Raw genomic sequence first — 19,416 nt, forward strand, 5'->3', positions numbered from 1 at the left:
AACATAGTTAAGCCTTTAAATGTCACTTTAAGCTGTATAGAAGTGTCTTGAAAAATATATAGAGAAATATTATTTAATGTCATCATGGCAAAGATAAAATAAATCAGTTATTAGAGATGAGTTATTAAAACTATTATGTTTACTATTATGTTAAGTTAAACAGAAATTGGGGAAACAATAAACAGGGTGACAAATAATTCTGGGGGCGGTTAATAGTTCTAACTTCAACTATTGCCACAGCAAAAATTATTAAAGTCATCTTCAAGTATTACATAATATGTCAATATATTGATTATTGTGACAGGCCTATGGTTGAGCAACTAAATGAATGCTCAGATCTATTTAACGCACTATATTTTAATTAAATTACAGTATCAGTGCTTTAGAGGAAACCTTATGAAATCAAAAAAGTTTTTTTATCAACTTTTTGCTGTCAGTTTATAGGTGGCTGAAAACACTTGCCTTGCATAGTGTCCATTATAGTGGAATACAGATATTTTCCTTGAGTTAAGTGACTGGTGGTTTTTTGATCTATACTTTCTTTGTTAGAATAATGAATTTGAGGATTTATTTGAGATTAGATTTTTAAGAATATTAACAGTATTGATATTAATGACAAAAGTATAGATACATTCAAGTGAAAAGTAGAAATCATTTCTAAACCATTTATGGAATTTTGCATATTCTAAATGAAAACGCTTAAATAAAACATAGTTAACAAAAAAGTGGAAATACTGTATTTAGTCATTTGGCAGACGCTTTTGATTTTGTAATGGCATACAGTTCACCGGAAGTGTTTGACCCAGGTTGCTGAAAAATTAAAAGTCCTTTTGCATACACCCCATTGAAGTCAATGGGGACAATCTACAGTTTAGCATTCAAAGGTTTTTTTGTGTGTGTTCTCAACAAAAACAAAACTTAAGACGAGTAAATGATGACAGTTTTCATTCTGCCTGAACTATCCCTTCCTGATGCTCCCTTAGAAGGCAGCTGCCTATGTACATGTAGATATCAGACCAGAGCCTGTAATTCCTCCCATCGGCGTCAAACCAAAACAGATGCCAAAATGCCCAAGAGACGAACTGTGAATTTAAAACACGTGCTCTCTTTGTTATTTTTCAATGGTGAAGAAATTCAACCCTGGAGTTTAGAGCAAAAAAACACTGGCCCTCACGCCTCTACACAAGTGCTGCTACAGGCTGTAAGAAACACACTCCTCAGTAAAGTCACTTGGGGAATATTGCTCTACAGTCATTCATGTGTTAGTAGAGGAGGATTTGTGACCTCTTGCACATCATGAATTGTTCAGGGCTACAAACATGCAGATTGTTTGTGACGCCCCGAATTGTTCAGTCCCAGTCTGCAGGCATATGGTCAACTTATAGGCCCTGTTTACAGGTCTAAATGGGCTCTAAAATATTTTGAGCTTTTCCACATTCCAGAACTTCCAAGGGGGGTTAAAAACGCATGTGACTGCATTGCTGTATCAGATGCTCATGTGTAAAGGCTGACTACTTTGCAGTTAATGACTTCATTACTGTTGATCTTTCTGGCCAGATTGGATTTTAATAGATTCATTGAAAATATGTGTCTCAGCCTGAAATACGTTTCTCAAGGTATGTTTATATTTATGATGACAAAATCCACTACAGGTACTGTCTAAATTTTTGTGAATCTGAAATACATTACTTGGGGTACATTTTGTTATTTAAGTTTCAGGTATACGTTCTTCCTGTACAAGTCTAGGAGAAAGCAGGGCTTGCCGTACATGTCAGCTGCTAGACCACAGTTGTCAAACTCAGTTGCCTAAGGGCTGCAGCTCTGCACAGTTTTGTTCCAACCCTAATAAAACACATAATTGAGTACTTCAATTTTATTTGAAACCTATAGATAAGTGTGCTGAAGCAGGGTTGGAACTAAACTATGCAGGGCTGCGGCCCTCCAGGAACTGAGTTTGACACCCCTGTGCTAGACCAACAAACCCCTGACCTAAACCCAACAGAGGCAACTTTTTTTTTATAGCTTTATTTTTGGCATTCTGATTCTAACCAAAGACCATAGATATACAAAGTCTGTTTACTTGCATTACTATGAATGGGGAAAAGTGAAACTTTCTAAATGGTTGCCACAGTGAAGGAAATCTCATCTTCCGGTTGAAATAGCCAATCGTCAATCTAGGGCTGGGCAATCAATCGAAAAGAAATCCGAACCTATAATCCATCTAATTTTTCCAGGTTGTTTTTTTTTTTTTTAGATTACTTTGCTTAACATACTTTGCAGCAGAATGAACCGCCAACTTATCCAGCACATGTTTTACTTAGTGTAAATGCACCTTTCATTCAAAAATCTCTCACTTGTAATATGTGAGCATATTACAGTAAAAAACTTGTAAATAAATAAATAATAATTGTTATTAAATAACTTAAATAATAGCTTCTGTGTCCGGGTGATGTCACGTAATTTGCGACAAACGTAGGAAGGTGATGTGACGCTTTCCACATGTAGCAAAACTATAGAGCTAAACAGACGGCAAAATGGGAAAATGTAAGTTTTTTTTGCTCCTGGTTGGAGAAAGACGAGTTTAAATAGTGGCTGAAGCCTGTCACTGAAAACAACTGCGTAATTTATTCTTTTAAGCTTTGCTTCTTCCAAGCTTATCTGTGTTCTGTTGCATAGTTCCACTACATTGATTTAACTACAACTGTTTAAGTTAACGGTTTGATACTGATAAGAACTTGGGGTGGTGATGAGGTCTTAAAATATTCTAAGAAGGTCTTTAAAAGGTCTTTATAAGGTATTGAAATTACCTTTAGGATACCTGCATATACCCTGTTAGAGACTTTGCTTAAAAGGGACTTTGTTCTAACACAAATCTGTGAGTTTAGAAATGAAAGCTGCAAGTCTCTGCATTATTTTCTTCGTTTGTGTACATACATTTTCAAAATAATCCAGCTCTCAGCAACTTATTTGGTGAAATACAGATTTGTGTATAATTTGTGTATATTTGTTTTATTTTGTGTATAACATCATTAAAGGGCAACGCAGTGGCGCAGTAGGTAGTGCTGTCACCTCACAGCAAGAAGGTTGCTGGTTCGAGCCTTGGCTGGGTCAGTTTCCGTTTCTGTGTGGAGTTTGCATGTTGTCTCTGCATTCGTGTGGGTTTTCTCAGGGTTATCCGGTTTCCCTCACAGTCCAAAGACATGTGGTACAGGTGAACTGGGTAAGCTAAATTGTCTGTAATGTATTAGTGTGAATGAGTGTGTATGGATGTTTCCCAGAGATGGGTTGCAGCTGGAAGGGCATCCGCTGCGTAAAAAGTGCTGGATAAGTTGGCGGTTCATTCCCCTGTGGTGACCCCAGATTAATAAAGGGACTAAGCCGAAAAGAAAAGAAATGAATAAATAACATCATTAAAGTGCTGTTAATCAATTTATTTTATGCAAAACTAGATATATAGAGGACACAGCATGATCAGCAGTGTTGGAAAGAGTGCTGAAAAATCATACTCAAGTAAAAGTATCATTACTTGCCCAAAAATGTAGTGTAAGTACAGATAAACTATTTGTTGTGAATATTACTCAAAGTATAAGTAAAATTTTTGTTTAAGGCCATTTCAGTCTTCATACAGTCATCATCTGCCATCTTCTCATCCGTGACATGCAATTTAAACAGTCTCAGTCTCATTGGATGTAAAGCAGGGGTGCCCAAACCCGATCCTGGAGGGCCAGTGTCCTGCAGATTTTAGCTCCATCCACAATTAGACACACCAGAACCAACTAATCAAACTTTTACCAAGTATTCTACAAAGCTCCTGGCAAGTGTATTGAAGCAAGCTGGAGCTAAACTCTGCAGGACATTGGCACCCCTTTGGGCACCCCTGGTGTAAAGTATCTTCTTGGAAACCTTTAATGCTTCCAAACAGTTTGCTGCATGTCTTAATGTAGTTCAGTGTGATGCAATTAACTTTCAATGTGCGATTTGATTAGACTCACAGGACTGATTTATAGAAAGTAATAAAGCAGTGACTGCAGTTTGAAGGAAGTAGTGGAGTAAAAGTACCAATACAGCAATAGAAATGTTAGGGAAAGTAAAAGTACACATTTATAAAACTACTTAGTAAATTACAATTCCTGAGAAAAACTACTCAATTACAGTAATTTGCATATTTGTAATTTGTTATTTTACACCACTGATGATCAGTCTTTTTGCATGCTTATTTTGCAATATTAGACTGAAAGTTCAGAAGAACCATAATTCACCAACCCATTGTCTACTTGTGACCCGAACAACTAAGATGCCACTTTACATCAGGTCTAAACAGGGCCATAGACATTCAATCAAATGATCCAGTTGATCCAGGATGTGTGTGGAATGGCAGTTCAGGAATTTCTTTCTCCACCAGTGAATATAACTTGCCCATCTCCTCCTCTTCCTCCCAACAAAATAAATCAATACTGCAGTTTAAATATAACAAGGAACATTATCCAGTTCATATATATATGTGTGTGTTGAATGGCTGCATCAGGGAAGAATGTTTTCGGGCTGTTCAGTATGTAGGGTGTGGTGTAGATTGAAACTGTGCTGCGCTGTGGATGCTGTCCAAACAGCCCCATGATTCTGGCTGGATAACTCATTTCTCTGTGGTGTAATGTTTCTCCATAGACCCTCATGCTGTGTTAGGTGTTGATGCCAGGATTAGAAAATGGCCTCCTCGAATAAGGGCGACCTCACCGTTCTGAGTTTGCCCTGGGTGGTCTATTTGTGCCGCTTTAATGAAGGATAAACAAAGGGTAAAGCAAAATAAGAAGAATTTGAGATGTAATGTTAATTACTCTAATAATTTGGACTCTTTCAATCTTTATTAATACGATAAATGGCAGAAAAAGGCTGCTATTAATGAAATTACAAGTAGACCTGTTACAATAATAAATATATATATATTTATTGCACATAAACATGTCCTCAATAATATTTGGTAATGAAATATATATCGGCCATACAAAAAACAGAAACAATTCTAACCTGATTTTAGCTGATATCACACCCTGCTAATCTCTATTGCAGGTTTCAGTGTCAGTATGGTTAAAAAAAAAACACTAATATTTACTAGAAATTACTATAGGATATTTTCATGTGGGTACCTGATGACTGAAAACAGATCTATTACTTTTTCTAGTTCTTTTTACCTTGGACACTTGTTTTTGTTTAGGACATATCTGCTTTCGCATTCTGATTCCAATGCCTTATTACATTGTTAAAATGACTATAATTAAACAAAATATTCTTAAGAATAAAACATTATGTGTTCTTTGGAAAAGTATACTTGCATTTTGATGCTGTTATAGTGTTAAAATAGTCTTGAAATGACAATAGTATTTCAATTTTGTTGCTATATATCGTACCTCAGAAAAATAGATCTCGTGACAGGCTTAATTACAAGTTGACTACACTTAACACTTAACACTACACTTAAACACTTTGGGAATTTTACTTTGCCATCTAAAATTGTACTGTTGGTTTGAAGGTGAAGTTCAAAAATCAAAACACAGGTAAATGCATATCTGTCAACCCTCCCATTTTTCCCGGGATTCTCCCATATTTTAGTTCTATCGCGCTATCATCCCGTAAAGGTATTTTCCCATTTTTCTCCTGTATTTTCTATGAAGGGTGGCAATAAAGAGCAATACCCATACCACCAAACCACCAGGGGACACCCCTTGCTCTTAAATGAGCTTTAGTTTTATTTAGGCAAGAAAACACTTTGAAATAAATATAAAAATCCATCCCCTTCATTTCCATTACAGGCACCATGACTGTCAGACACGCACCATAGTGATAAATAGAAAAGCAATTGAATGCTTTCATTATGTTAGATGTGTGCATTTTTAATGTGAGACTTCTGTTATTTAATGTAATCGAACGAAAAATCTAAATGAAAGATTCATTTGTTGCTCTTTAATCAGAATGTTCAGTTATATAGTGAAGATTGAGATGTGATACCTTGATTCTATTTTTTTTATGATAGCTGTTTATTTTAATTGTTAAAACTGTTTTAATAAAACTTATTTGCAGCTTTTTCTAATGTATAGTATTTAGTCTATCCTTTCTAAATAATAATAATAAAACATATTACTGAACGTTTATCTGTTTATTTACTATGAAACATCTCCAGATGAACATATTTATTTATAAGTTATTTTAATATAATATAAATTTGTCAAAAACAAGTAACCGCTGGGTGATCCACACTAACTGTGATACAGGTCTGAACAAAGATGTTTTGAAGGTGAGGTGTATATATAGTTCTGATAATCAGTCCTCATGAGATTCAGCTGTGTGATTGTAATGAGCGGTGAACTGGAACTGCTGTGTTTGAAGTGCATGATGGAATATGTAGTCCGGTTCAGTGGCAGATGTGATGTGTAGAGTGCTTAACTTGTTGACTGTGAGAGATAGAGTGCATAATATGAATGCAATTATAGCTAAAAATGACAGGTTTTCTTAGATATATTACTTATATTTAGTTTGAGCCTGTTCTGGAATTTACTATTTTTCATTCCCTGAAATAACTTACTTCTTTTAGTTAAAAAGAACAAACATTTATTTTTACATTTTACACATTTTATTTTAACATTAATATTTATCAGTATCTTTATATACTTCAACATTAATAAAAAATGTAAAAATACATATTCCTAGAGCATCAGATCAGCTTACTAGAATTATTTCTGAGGGATCACGTGACACAGATCAGATTAATTATGCTAATGATTCAACCTTGCTGCAAAGGAATAAATTACATTTTAAAATACAAAACAATTGTAATTGTGCATTATAATAATATTTGTAAACTTAAAAACAAATAACACTATTTAATAATCAACATTATGCCACAAACAGTATCAACAACACAAAAATATATTATGTAGATAAGTCAAGAATATCTCTCTTTCTCTCTCAATTATATTATACAGTTCTGTAATGCCCAGGATTTTACCCAGGCATTACACTAAGATTACTGAAGAGAAACCAACAGACAGGCCTCTAAAGGAAGAAGCAGAAGATTAAAGCTGGGCCAGGATTGTCACATCTCATCCAGCTGTGCTTTCCTAACAACTAGAGAGAGGTCAGGATATGTAGGTCATAGAGCACCTGCCTTGTTTGAGGGCTCAATTATCCCTCAAATGGCATCAGAAAACAGAGCCTTCATCCGGCAGGACAGAGCTGAGCGTTACTGACGTGAGCTGCCGTTTCGCTAGGGTTGAGCTCCAGCCTCCTGTTTTAGAGGACAGGCTGTTTCCAAAACATCCAGTTAGAGTGCAGCTATTGTGTCCTGCCTCTGAAAAGAGGATGTGTATGCTTGTGCGTTTTATTAGGATATCCTGCATCCTTTATGACTTTGTAAAGCTTCTATTGTTAAAGGGATCATTTTCAAACCATTTATTCACCCTCAAGCACTTCCAAGCCTTTATAAGTTTATTTGATATATTGAGGATTGTTGGAAACTAATGTATAGTAGAAAAATATGTAATCTAAGTATAAATGTTACTAGAAGTCAGTCGCTACCTGTTTTCAACATTCTTTAAATAATTTAAATCCTGAACAACAGAAAAAAAGGAAACTCAAACATGTCTAGAGCAAGTTGAAGTAAATGGTGACAAATGGATCAATACTTCAACGTTTATGGGTGAATTATTCCATTAGTTTTAAATATTCAAATCATTTTGGTAATGCTGAAATGGAAGGTGAACATTAGATAAGAAGCTGTTGAAGATATGTTGCTGAGATGTGCATGGGAAGTGCAGGGACTATGGAACTGAAGGTATATTTAATGCAGTGAAGGTATATTACTTTAGCAAGAGCACATCAACATTAGCACTAATCACCTGACCCACAAACATGGGAAACACTGTGGCTTAAACACAGTAATGGGATGACAAGATAATATGAGACACCTGGTAAGTCAGGGAAGTAATTAAACAAAACTCATTAGGTGCTTTTGACTTGATGCGGCTCAGCGCAGACCAATTGAAATTTGACTTGAAGCAGTACATGACAGATATATAGAAATATTGTCTGACTTGAAATAGTGCTAATGTCCTGTCCCTGTAGGTCTGCAGGAGCTTTGATGACGACACTATTTTTCACGATTAGCCAGATTTACCACGACAAGTGATGTGTTTCGGGGTTATTATTAGACAACTTTTATTTTTTGACTTGATGTTGTGAATCATGTTTAATAAGAGATTACAAATATTTTATGAAGTCAACTTTTTAAATTATGTGTGTGCATTGGTTTATTTAGGGGTTCAATTTCATACATAGCCTTTACTGCATTCACAAAGACAAATTATGTTATTTTTTATTGAATAATTAATTGTCATTGCCTATGTTTAGACATCAGTAATCAGATTATTTGTCTTAATCTGAATAAGACAATAATATGATTAAGGTGTTTACATGAGTTGCTTGAGATCCCGGTTTACATGTTACAGCACATAAATCGAATAACGTCATTGCGTCACCATGCTTTCCATGTTTCCTCTGGAGTTTCAGGTAATTTCGAGTGTTTCATTTTTATTTTGTCAACTTTAACTGCAGTTTGGCTCTTTCACTTTCATTCAGAAACATTTCATGCATGCCCCACCGTGACAAACGAGATATTGGATGCGAGTATAAATTGCTGGAAGAGTGTTGTATTGATACCGCACGCTTAATGGAAAAAAAAAATCTTCACATTTCGCGATGCAGGTGTCTGTATTCCTTCATTGACTCCATAGTGCCAAACAGCAGTGTGTGTATAGACTATCCTGTTGCAAAATGCAACAAAATTCCTACACGACGGTAATAGTTTGAGTGCATGTCTGTTCTGCACTACAATAATGTGATTTAAATCGGCATACTCCACATGTCTTAATCTGATTTCTGTTTACTTCATTTATGAGTTCAGTTGAATTAAGGTAATCAAAAATCGCTGTTTACATGGTAGACTCTTAATCAGAGTATTGTCTTAATCATATTAAAATAATATTATTGGTGTCCATGTAAACATACTCCTTTTTTTTTTTTTACTTCCCAAGTTCTGCTGGTTGACTTTTGTTCCTAGTTTTCCTTGTCAATCGTTAACCAATTGAAATGATTTGTTTTGGTTAAATTTGAAATTTTCACAACCCTGGCAGAGCTCAGGGGATCAGAGTGAGCGCTCCTACTTGGCCCCACCCAGATCCAACATACTCATTGTTAATTGAATAACTCAAACTCCTCACGCAATCATAAGCATCATTTCCGGATGTTAAGACGTCCCTCCTATCATTTGTTAGTCTCTGAAATGGCTCCCCACCAATTTGAGTTTAAAACCCCTGTCTTACACCAATGTCATATTGACATAATAATACTGACATTTATCCAACTAAAATTTAACATCTGATAGACGCCATAGTGGTAACATCCGCACAACGTCAAGCTCTAACATCATTAAACGGGATATATATATATATATATATATATATATATATATATATATATATATATATATATATATATATATATATATATATATATATATTTATTTATTTATTTACATTTTTTTTTTGGTTGTGTTGGAAAGTGTCTGTCCGACGTCGGCATGACGTTGGGTTCTGACCTCAAACTGGTTTTCATTTTCACCCCAAATGCAATGTTCCCATCCTGTGAGGTACAACGTCAATCTGATGTCATGTTGACATCATGTGCCTGATGGGAAGAAGGCAATTTATGGTGTCTGTATTCTTTTAGCTTGTTTGTTTTTGGCCAAAAAATAAATAAAAAATGTTTAAAAGAAGGAAAAAGATATGTATAGGCTTTCTATGACATATTTTGAGACTTATCCAATACTTCATGGTTGGATGGACTGATCTTAACTGTTATATGCTATCACAAAACTCTTTCTTTGACTTCTGTCAGATTTACAGTCGAGTCTGTTGTATTACCAGCCTTGTTCTGTGTGAGATGGTTATTCTCAAGAGCCTTGGCCCAAAATACAATCATCAAAGATTTATAAAAATTATCCCTCGCAATCAGATGGCCATTAAAATTTCAGTGCCCTCAATTTATGCTCTTTCAGAAAATGGAAAAAAAAGCTTCTGATATTTGTACAGAATATTATGACAAAATGACCTTACACGGGTATATTAGGTGCTTTCAATAGCTTTTCCATGCTGCTAGCCAACCAGCATTTCATAGACAGTAAAACGGTAAACTTTAAGGTGTATAGCTCAAAAAGAGCAAGTGTTTCTAAACTAGATCCATTGAAACATTTTCTTGATGCGAGACCAAAAACGATGAGACACAAACGTCTAAAAATAATATGAACTTTAAAGCTGACCTTTTATGATTTAGCATGTTTATTAGCGACTATGTGAACTTAGCGAGCCCCTTTGGCCTTCAGTTTAATGCAGTCAGCTGTTATTCATGATACAGAACGGAGGCTGCTTGTCAGTCTGCACAATTATCTGTGGTGGGACAATTTTACATCAGTGATGTTTGTTGTGAGAGTGAAACTAAAAATGGCTGGTAACATATCCGTTCACAGCTCACAGAGATGCGAGGAATGTGTGCCGTCAGGCTGGAGGCGTTGGACGCTGGGCTCGTCTGTTAATTGAGTTTCATGAATCTTTACTGTCACGTGTGCTTGAGACTATAATAACACCACCTGAAATGTTACTGCGAGTTATTCAAGTTGTTCAAGCAATGGTTCGTCCATAATTTCATCCTTTTCTCACCCTCCACTTCTTTCAAATCCGATTTTCTGTTCAACACAGAATATATTTTGAAGAAATTTGAAAATCGGTAACCATTTTTATTCACATGAACCTGAACCACTTGAAACTGACTTTGTGTCTCTCTTCTCAATGCAGGTTACATCAGCACCTTGGCAGTCCTCCTGAAGTCGACGAATTCTAAACCGTGGGTCAACGAGTTTGAATGTAAGGCTGAGTAATTTAACTCCTGCAGTCTGATTTTAACATTAAACAGGCCATTGGAATGGTTTGTGAGCTCTGGCTTTGTTTCCCCATGCAGCAATCGAGCTGTCCTGCATGATCGAGTCCATCACCACCACTAAACCCAGAATAGAGTGGAAGAAGATTAAGAATGGAGACCCAAGCTATGTGTATTTTGATAATCAAATATCAGGTAACACACTAATAAACACTGTGAGACACACAACACAATAATGCAATGCTTACCAAGAAATAATAGTGAATAAAACTTCTACAGCATGTAGTAATGTAGGTTGTTCATTTTTACATTTAATGTGTCTGGAAGAAGATTAGGTCTAGAAGTTTAGTTGGTGAATAATTCAATTGATTCATTCAAAACAGATGATTCATTCTGAAAGCAAGTAAATGGCTTTATCAATTGATCACTGAATCCTAAATTCATAAATTCGTTCAAAAAGTTAATTTTAGGGACAAAATATGTCCTGCTTTAGTTTTGTTTACAACTATTATTATTTCAGTGGGTAACTTGATGACAAAATGACATAAAAAACATGTTTTAAAAAAACACATAAAAAATTTGATTTGATGTCAAAACCTTGACGTCCATTTAACATCCACACATTGATGCCCTTTTGACCATCAACATAATGACACAAAAAGTATTATAATGTAAGAAAAGTTTTATTCAACTAAACGCTTCAGTTAAAAATGACAAGTTTACACATTTATTTTGTATCACTGCAATGCATATAAACTACCTTCATGTCAAAACATCTAAAAATGGCACCTGCAATCGATTTTAAATGTCTTGTAAAGTCCTAAAAGTCCTGTAATAAATTATTTTTGTTTTTTTTACACCAATATTAGATGTCGATTATGTGTCGTTTTGACATCAATATAGCGAATTGACATCAAATTGGTTCGCTTGTTGATGTGTTTTTTATGTTGTTTTGACATAAAGGTGCCCGCTTGGCTTGGGGACACAAATGTTGTCTAAAATATAACTCACTTAACATTCAATTGTTGTTTATTGAACAAGTAATAAATCATATTACAGTTGAGATTACGCTTGCGCACTCTTATACAGGAAACTATATTATTTAACTATAACAAATCCTGTTTAAAAAAAAATTCTTTCTCTTAAAGCACAGGATGTCAACATGACGTCATATTGACGTTGTACCCCAACATTCCCTTACATCATGTGGATGTTGGATTTTGTCTTGAAATAAAAATCAAGTTGACATCAGAACCCAACGTCAGGCAGTCAACCTAAAATCAACAAAATATCAACGTCTTATCATGTTACACCTTTATGTTGTGTGGACGTTACCACTATGACATCTATCAGACGTTGGATTTTGGTCACATTTCAACGCAATCTAAAATCAACCAAATATCAATGTAATTTGACGTCGTTATTACATGTCAAAATAACATAGTCCTCAGATGCTGGCTAGACATTGAATTTTGGTCACCTGACATCATGATCTAAACCTAACCTAATTTTATCGTCTTATGATGTTGTGTGCCTGCTGGGTTATAACTGCATTCTAATAAACCTCATCATGCAGTGTATGCTTTAGCTATTTGTGTTTTTTTTTTTTTTTTTTTTGCAAAGTGAGTCTAATGTTAGCTCACGCATCATTAAAACAACATTTATTATGTTATCTTAGATTATAAATATTGCACACCCCTTGGGACGACATGGATGACAAATTTGTCTTGCACTGTATTAAGCAATACGGAATATTTTATGAACATGCTGTGCAGACAGCTGTGCAACAATGAATCTCCTGATTGTGATGTGGAAATCACAGTATTACTTTATGACCCCTAACTTTTAGACATAAGTGATGTCAAAAGTCATCAGAACAGACATCACTGAAAGCATAAATAGATTTTTAACCATATATATGCGTGTGTGTATATGCCTAAATAATAAACGCTTTAATAGTATTAGTACTTAGCTCAAGTAAGCATTGACTGTACTACTGTTACTGTATAAGTGTTTGAGTGCTTAGTTTTTAATTCCTGATGTGTCAACAAGTTTTAATGAACTGAAAAACATTGTAAAGTAGTATTTAGTAGAAAACTGCACTATTATTATAGGCCTAGATTTGTAACTACTGATTTGTATCAACCAACCATAACACTTGGTTTTATTTTCTCCAGGTGACTTGGAAAGGAGAGCAAAAATTCGAGAGCCTGCAACCCTGGTCATTCTCAATGCCACAAGATCGGACAGCGCTGACTACCGCTGTGAGGTCACAGCACCCAATGACCAGAAATCCTTCGATGAGATCTTGATATCACTCACTGTACGAGGTGAGAACTCTAACAACTCTACATCTATTGATGGATAACTTTTGAAACCGTTGTAGACGTAGCATTATTAGTTTTTCCCAACTGCTACGATGTAAGATGAGAAGGAGCGCCGAGCCAATGATCCCACCCTTGGCGCACATGCAGGATGCATGCAGGGCGTGACCAGGGCTAAATGAGGAAACCTCTGAAACTGCATCTGAATTCAATCTGGGGTCTAAAAGGGGAAAGAGCAGTGTGTTCAGCTGTAGACTGAGTCGCTGTAATAGTGCATGTGTGTGAGGATGCGATCTTCGGAATGATGTTAAGATGATTCTCTTGTATGTCATGCAGTGAAGCCAGTCGTGCCAAGATGCTCTGTGCCCAAGTCTATCCCGGTGGGCAAACCAGCAGAGCTGCATTGCCTGGAGGATGAAGGCTACCCAAAATCTCAATACCAGTGGTTCCGCAACAAGGAGGAAATCCCACTAGATCCCAAGAGCAGCCCAAAGTTCTTCAACTCCACTTACACCCTAGACGGGGAAATGGGCACGCTGGTGAGTTGGGGTAGACGGAGGGATATTTTTGGGAAGTGATGGGCTCAGACATGAGGAGAATTTGCTGCCCTCATTTGCACATTCCAGAGTGCCATTCTCCACCATTTGTACTCAGTGCCCTTGTCAACCTTCACACGGATTTTAAAGCCCCCATGAAATCAAAGTAAAAAATTTTTTAAGTATTAGTATTAGTATATTAGTCTTAAGGATATCTGTAACCTACTATGCTTCAAAATAGTGACAACATTTGCATTAAGATAAAAGCATCCAAAACCTGCAGTTTGTCACTTCCTCTTAAATGAATCAATGATTTTTTATGTCATCAAATCTTATGACCAATCAAATGCTCTCTATCATCTAACATGTCCCATTCCCTTCAAGAAGCTACTGCTATATACACTTGAGCTCAATCACTTTCACTGGCAGTGAATAAAAACTAAATGCTATTGGCTGTTATTTTAAAGGGGGAGGCGCTACTCTATGTCCTCCGCTGTCTTCATGTTTCAGTTCAAATTACATCACAACAAAAATGCTCATTTAAGAACACTTAACGGGACCTTTAAAGTTTTAACCTGCACTATGGTACAACTCTTTACAAAAACCCCAAAAAATGTGTCTCATAAGACCATTTTTTTTATTGTTTTTGCTTTGAGATCAGATATGTTTGCTACTTGTCTTAATTTTACAGCATATGCATGACAAGCAGAAAGGTTTTTAAAGAGGATTTAGGAGTTTTAATACAAGCAAGAGTGCTGTTTTTCTGCAAAATTGCAAATATGATATTGCTTTCATACAAGTTAAATAAGGCCCGGTTTACACTGCCAGTTAAATGTGACCCAATTCAGATTTTTAGCTCATGTGACACAGATCGGATCTGTTCAATGACCATGTAAACACACACACAAAAAAACGCATGTATTCGGATATTCAGAGATCGATTTCAGGCCTTCTTCATATGTGGAAATAAATCCAATACTAATCGGATATGTAACACTGCGACTATCATTTATTGAGGCTTTCTGTTTTGTAAGTCATTAAACTTGGGCCAAGGTGGTGCTTCTCAGTGGTTTAATGACGTACAAGGAAGAGCGTGCGTGGAGACGCTGACACAAGAACAACAACAACAACAGAGGAAACATGGAGGAGGCAAGTGGTCAGTTGCCACAATTTGCTCCTACCAGACCTGAGATCTCTCTCGTACCCACAAGTTCCTCTGAATAGTCGAGGACACCATATGTAAACCATAGGCGCAAACTGCAATGACGGCCCTTACCCTCCTCCTCCGCCTCAAAATCATTTTAATGTTGGGCGAACTTTGCATATTTCTAAAATAAAAAACCCTAAAAGCAAGGCAATTTCTTCCATGGTAGCTAGGGTGGTGCAGATGCTAGAACCCACCTTTATGCATGTGCGATGTCGAAATTGTATAACAACGTGAAAAATTGTATGACAACGTGAAAAAAATCAGATATCGGAAATCGGAATTGGACATGAAGACCTGACAGTGTAAGGGGCCTAAGCAATGTTGAGTAACTGTCGTAGACAAGTTAGCTCAAGTGAGCTCCATCCAAGAAAACTGAGTAAACAGCAGATCAGATGCATCTCTGAGCAGCAATGTGTTTTGGGGCAAAAAAAATTTTAAATTGGGCAAAGAAAATAAATAAAAACAATATTATTGTGAAACTTGTAAACATGCAAATAACTGAATGTCTTCTGTGTGACATGATCCTTCAGAAATCATTCTAATTTCATTCAAAATAAACAATTAATTTTATTATCAATGAAAACTGTTATTATCAATAATATATTTAATATTAACTGAAAACCATGGTAACTTTTTTTCTTGCATCAGTCCAAAAGAGCAATATTTATTTGAATTAGATCCTATAATACACTATAAATATTTACTATCACTTGTGATCAATTTCCTACATCCTTGATAAAAGAAAAAAAAATAATAATTTGCAGTTCAGCTCACTTTGCAAAATGTCTTTCAACTAAAATGCCTGTCATTTCCGTGTTCTTCAGAAATTCAGTGCGGTCAGGAAGGAGGACGCGGGAGAATATTACTGCAGAGCCAAAAATGAGGCTGGCATCTCTGAATGTGGACCGCAGATGATGGAAGTTTGTACGTGAATTTAGTTGTTTTTTTGTATGTGACAGGAGGACATTCCTTAAAGCCATGGTCTCATGCTGTGTCTTGTTTTTTACTAGATGACATCAACATTGCCGGAATCATCTTGGGAGTCGTGGTGGTGGTGATGGTCCTCTTGTGTATAACAGTGGGCATCTTCTGTGCCTATAAACGTGGCTACTTCACCAGCCAGAAGCAGACGGGAAACAAGTAAGCACACGACTTCAGTCTGAGTCACCCTGTCCCAGAGCAGTTTTGACTCACCGCTTTACAGCTTGTTTTCCATTTCTTCACCCAAAGAGATGCTGAATGTTTCCAGCTCTTAACATTACATTCATTGCATGTTTGTTCATATGTTTGAACTGAGACAAAATCATTAGGATTTAAAAAGGGGAAACTTTTTTGTACATTTAGTTCAGTTAATAAATGCCAATGTGTTTATAGTACTACGCGTTTGGAAAAGTTTGAATCAATTTGGATAACTTCATTCAAATTTATAAGTAAAATAGGAGTAAAATTATAAAACATTATTAATATTGGCTCTTATTTCTTTGCTAAATCTAAAGTTTGAAAGAACAGATTTTCTTTGTAAAGGTTTTATTTGATTAATTTAGTGCATCTACAGAACAAAACCATTGATTATGTTTTCCACATACTGCAGGTTTTATTTTTTTTACCAAAGATATTTTATCAGTCAAACTGTATTTGTACTTTTTTTTCTTATACGCATTTTAATGTTTACTGTAGTAAAATATATAAACAAAGCATCATAATTAACATTAAAATAACAATATTTTTATTAATAATAATAAATAATATTAATAATGTTTCTAAGCTAAAATGTTCGTAGTGCATGTGTGTGAATTAATATGTATGGATGTTTCCCATTGATAGGTTGTAGGAAGGGCATTCGCTGTGTAAAACATATGCTGGATAAGTTGGGGGTTCATTCCACTGTGGCGACCCCAGAATAATAAAGGGACTAAGCCGAAAAGAAAATGAAAGAATGAATGAATGAGTAATGTTTCTTGAGCATCAATTCAGCATCTTAGAATGATTTCTGAAGCAGCAATGATACTGTAAAATGAACTATGATTCACAGGAATACATTGCATTTTAAACTGTATTACCATTGCAAAGAGTTATTTTAAACTGCAATATGATTTCACACTTAATTATCATTTTAGCAACACTATAATAACTACACACTGTAAACCATTTATTAAGCATTAGCAAATAGTGAATTCATTATAAGGATTGCATTATTTACAAATCATTTGTATTTAAGATTAGTTGCTGCTATTTTAAGATCATTCAGATTGAGTAAATGATTATTAAACTATTCAAAATCAACACGTATCTTATTATTCAGGCATATACTTAATTTGTATGTTAGTAAATGCTTAACTTAAATAATTAACTTAACTTCATCCAGTTGTGTGACCTAATCTAAAGTGAGGACCATTTATGCTTTATAAATCCCTTCTAAATGATAATCTTTTTAAAAAAAAACTTTTCTCCAATGACTGGTTTGTAAATCATGTAATACTTAATTTAGTAATGGAAAATATAATAATTAACAAAGTATGAAAATGCGAATTATTAAGATAAGAAAACTTTAACATAAGAAAAGCTTTTGTATTTGCAGTTTTAAACTGCTGACTAATATCTTTTAATGTAGAGTTAATGCTTAACAGATAATGAATTCACTATTTAATAATACTCAATAAATGATTCATAGTGTGTAGTTATTTACCATTTTACTGTATTTTTAATCAAATAAATGCAGTGTTGGTGAGCAAAGGTCTGTTAAAAGCATCTAAATTATTCAAAACATTAATATTAATAAGATATAGTAGTGACTGACATATTAACATATTTTCCATATCTAAAACATTTAGTTATTTTTTTTAAATTCCTTTTGTTTTTTTCTCTCTTCTCAGTTATAAACCTCCAGCAAAAGGAGATGGAGTGGACTATGTCAGAACAGAGGATGAGGTAAGAGAAAATCAAAAGATTTCATCTATTTATTTTTTTATTTATTTTTTCAAGAGCTTAAGAAATCTCTTAAAAGTCTTGTAGTTTAAGACAAGGAATTATCTCAACCTCCTTTACGCAATCTTCTCTCCTTCAGGGGGATTTCAGGCACAAATCCTCATTTGTCATCTAAGAGGAGGAAGATTTCTGATGGAAGAGATGCAGAATTACGTTCGATTTATTGGCGCTATTTTACCTCGCAGACACAAATCCCCAAATGAGGACACAGATGTCAGAGCTGCCACGGCACGTGCCTCGCTTTACGACACAACAGTGACTACAAAACTTGTATTTGCCAAAGGTGACAAATAATCGCATCTGATCACTGTTTAAAGACGTATTAGATGTTACTCTTTTCAACTTTTACAGCCCCTTTTTATGACTGACTAAAATCTCAAATTTGAGTAGAAGCCGATAAATACAGTAGTACATCCAGAAAACGTTTTCCTCAAGCTCTTCTGTCACTTTGAGAACATTTGTTTTGTACTAGCTAAATTTCTCAGACTATTTTTGATGGAATATATTTTAAAAATGCCTATAGAAATCAAAATGTTTTACTTTTTTAAATATTTGTAAAATACTAACCTGGAAGCCAGTACCTTTTAGTTTTAGCTTCTTTTTTTTTGATTGTGACTAAGTTTAAACCACTCACTTCACATCCTCGGTTTTCGTTCTACAACATGCAAACGATGCACCAAACCACTCGACGTGTGGATGTTTTGTTTTCCAGTTCAAATCCTTTCAGTCGCATATCCAGCGAACACCGGCTTCAATCAAAGGTCTTATGTAATGACAAAACTGCTGGGATTTCATGGTAGTAGTGAAAGGACGTTCCATGTTCATGTTTGTAGATAGTCTTAGACGGTGAACATCTTCAGAAAAACACCAGCAAAAAAAAAAAAACAAACAAAAAAAAAAAAGCTGGAGATTATTTTGAAAGACCAGTGCTGCGTATTTTTGATTTTAAGTGTCCTTCTTATGCTAGCTGTTTATCTTGTATATAGTGAATATACTGTCTAGGTTGTTTCTTATTTTTTTATTATGATATATTTTTCCTTTGCTTTCTCTTTTCTTTTTATTATTTGAGTGAATAAGCACACTCCTCATGTTACTTTATAACACAACAGGGTTTGTTAGTTGGCTAACTGTTACTGGTTGTATATAGATCCACTGTGCGATACACTGTGCGTAAGACGTTATTGGTCGAACCAAACGCTGAATGAGGCAAATATGACACTCTTTCCATGGTAGAGAGGGGATCTGCCTTATTAAATACATTACAGCAAACCTGGAACCATGTAAACTTACCTTTACTTCTATAGCCATGATTATGAATATATTTAGACTGTTCACATGTAACGTTGACCTACATGAAGAGTTTAAGGAGTACAATCAGCTGAAGCGG

General features: G+C 35.2%; 1 protein-coding gene across 1 annotated transcript in view; it reads left to right on the forward strand.

Moving 5' to 3' along the window:
- The window catches only part of jam3b (junctional adhesion molecule 3b), a 57,942-nt gene extending 39,011 nt beyond the window's left edge, over positions 1–18,931 (forward strand). The window contains 8 exon segments of the mRNA NM_001082863.3: positions 10,896–10,964; positions 11,059–11,172; positions 13,155–13,307; positions 13,638–13,840; positions 15,869–15,968; positions 16,055–16,184; positions 17,918–17,972; positions 18,109–18,931. Coding sequence (NP_001076332.2) covers positions 10,896–10,964; positions 11,059–11,172; positions 13,155–13,307; positions 13,638–13,840; positions 15,869–15,968; positions 16,055–16,184; positions 17,918–17,972; positions 18,109–18,144 — 860 coding nt within the window. The 3' untranslated portion in view covers positions 18,145–18,931.
- Positions 18,932–19,416: the final 485 nt, after the last annotated feature.

Source organism: Danio rerio, chromosome 21, assembly GCF_052040795.2.
Source record: "Danio rerio strain M-AB ecotype USA chromosome 21, GRCz13ab, whole genome shotgun sequence".
Lineage (NCBI taxonomy): Eukaryota > Metazoa > Chordata > Actinopteri > Cypriniformes > Danionidae > Danio > Danio rerio.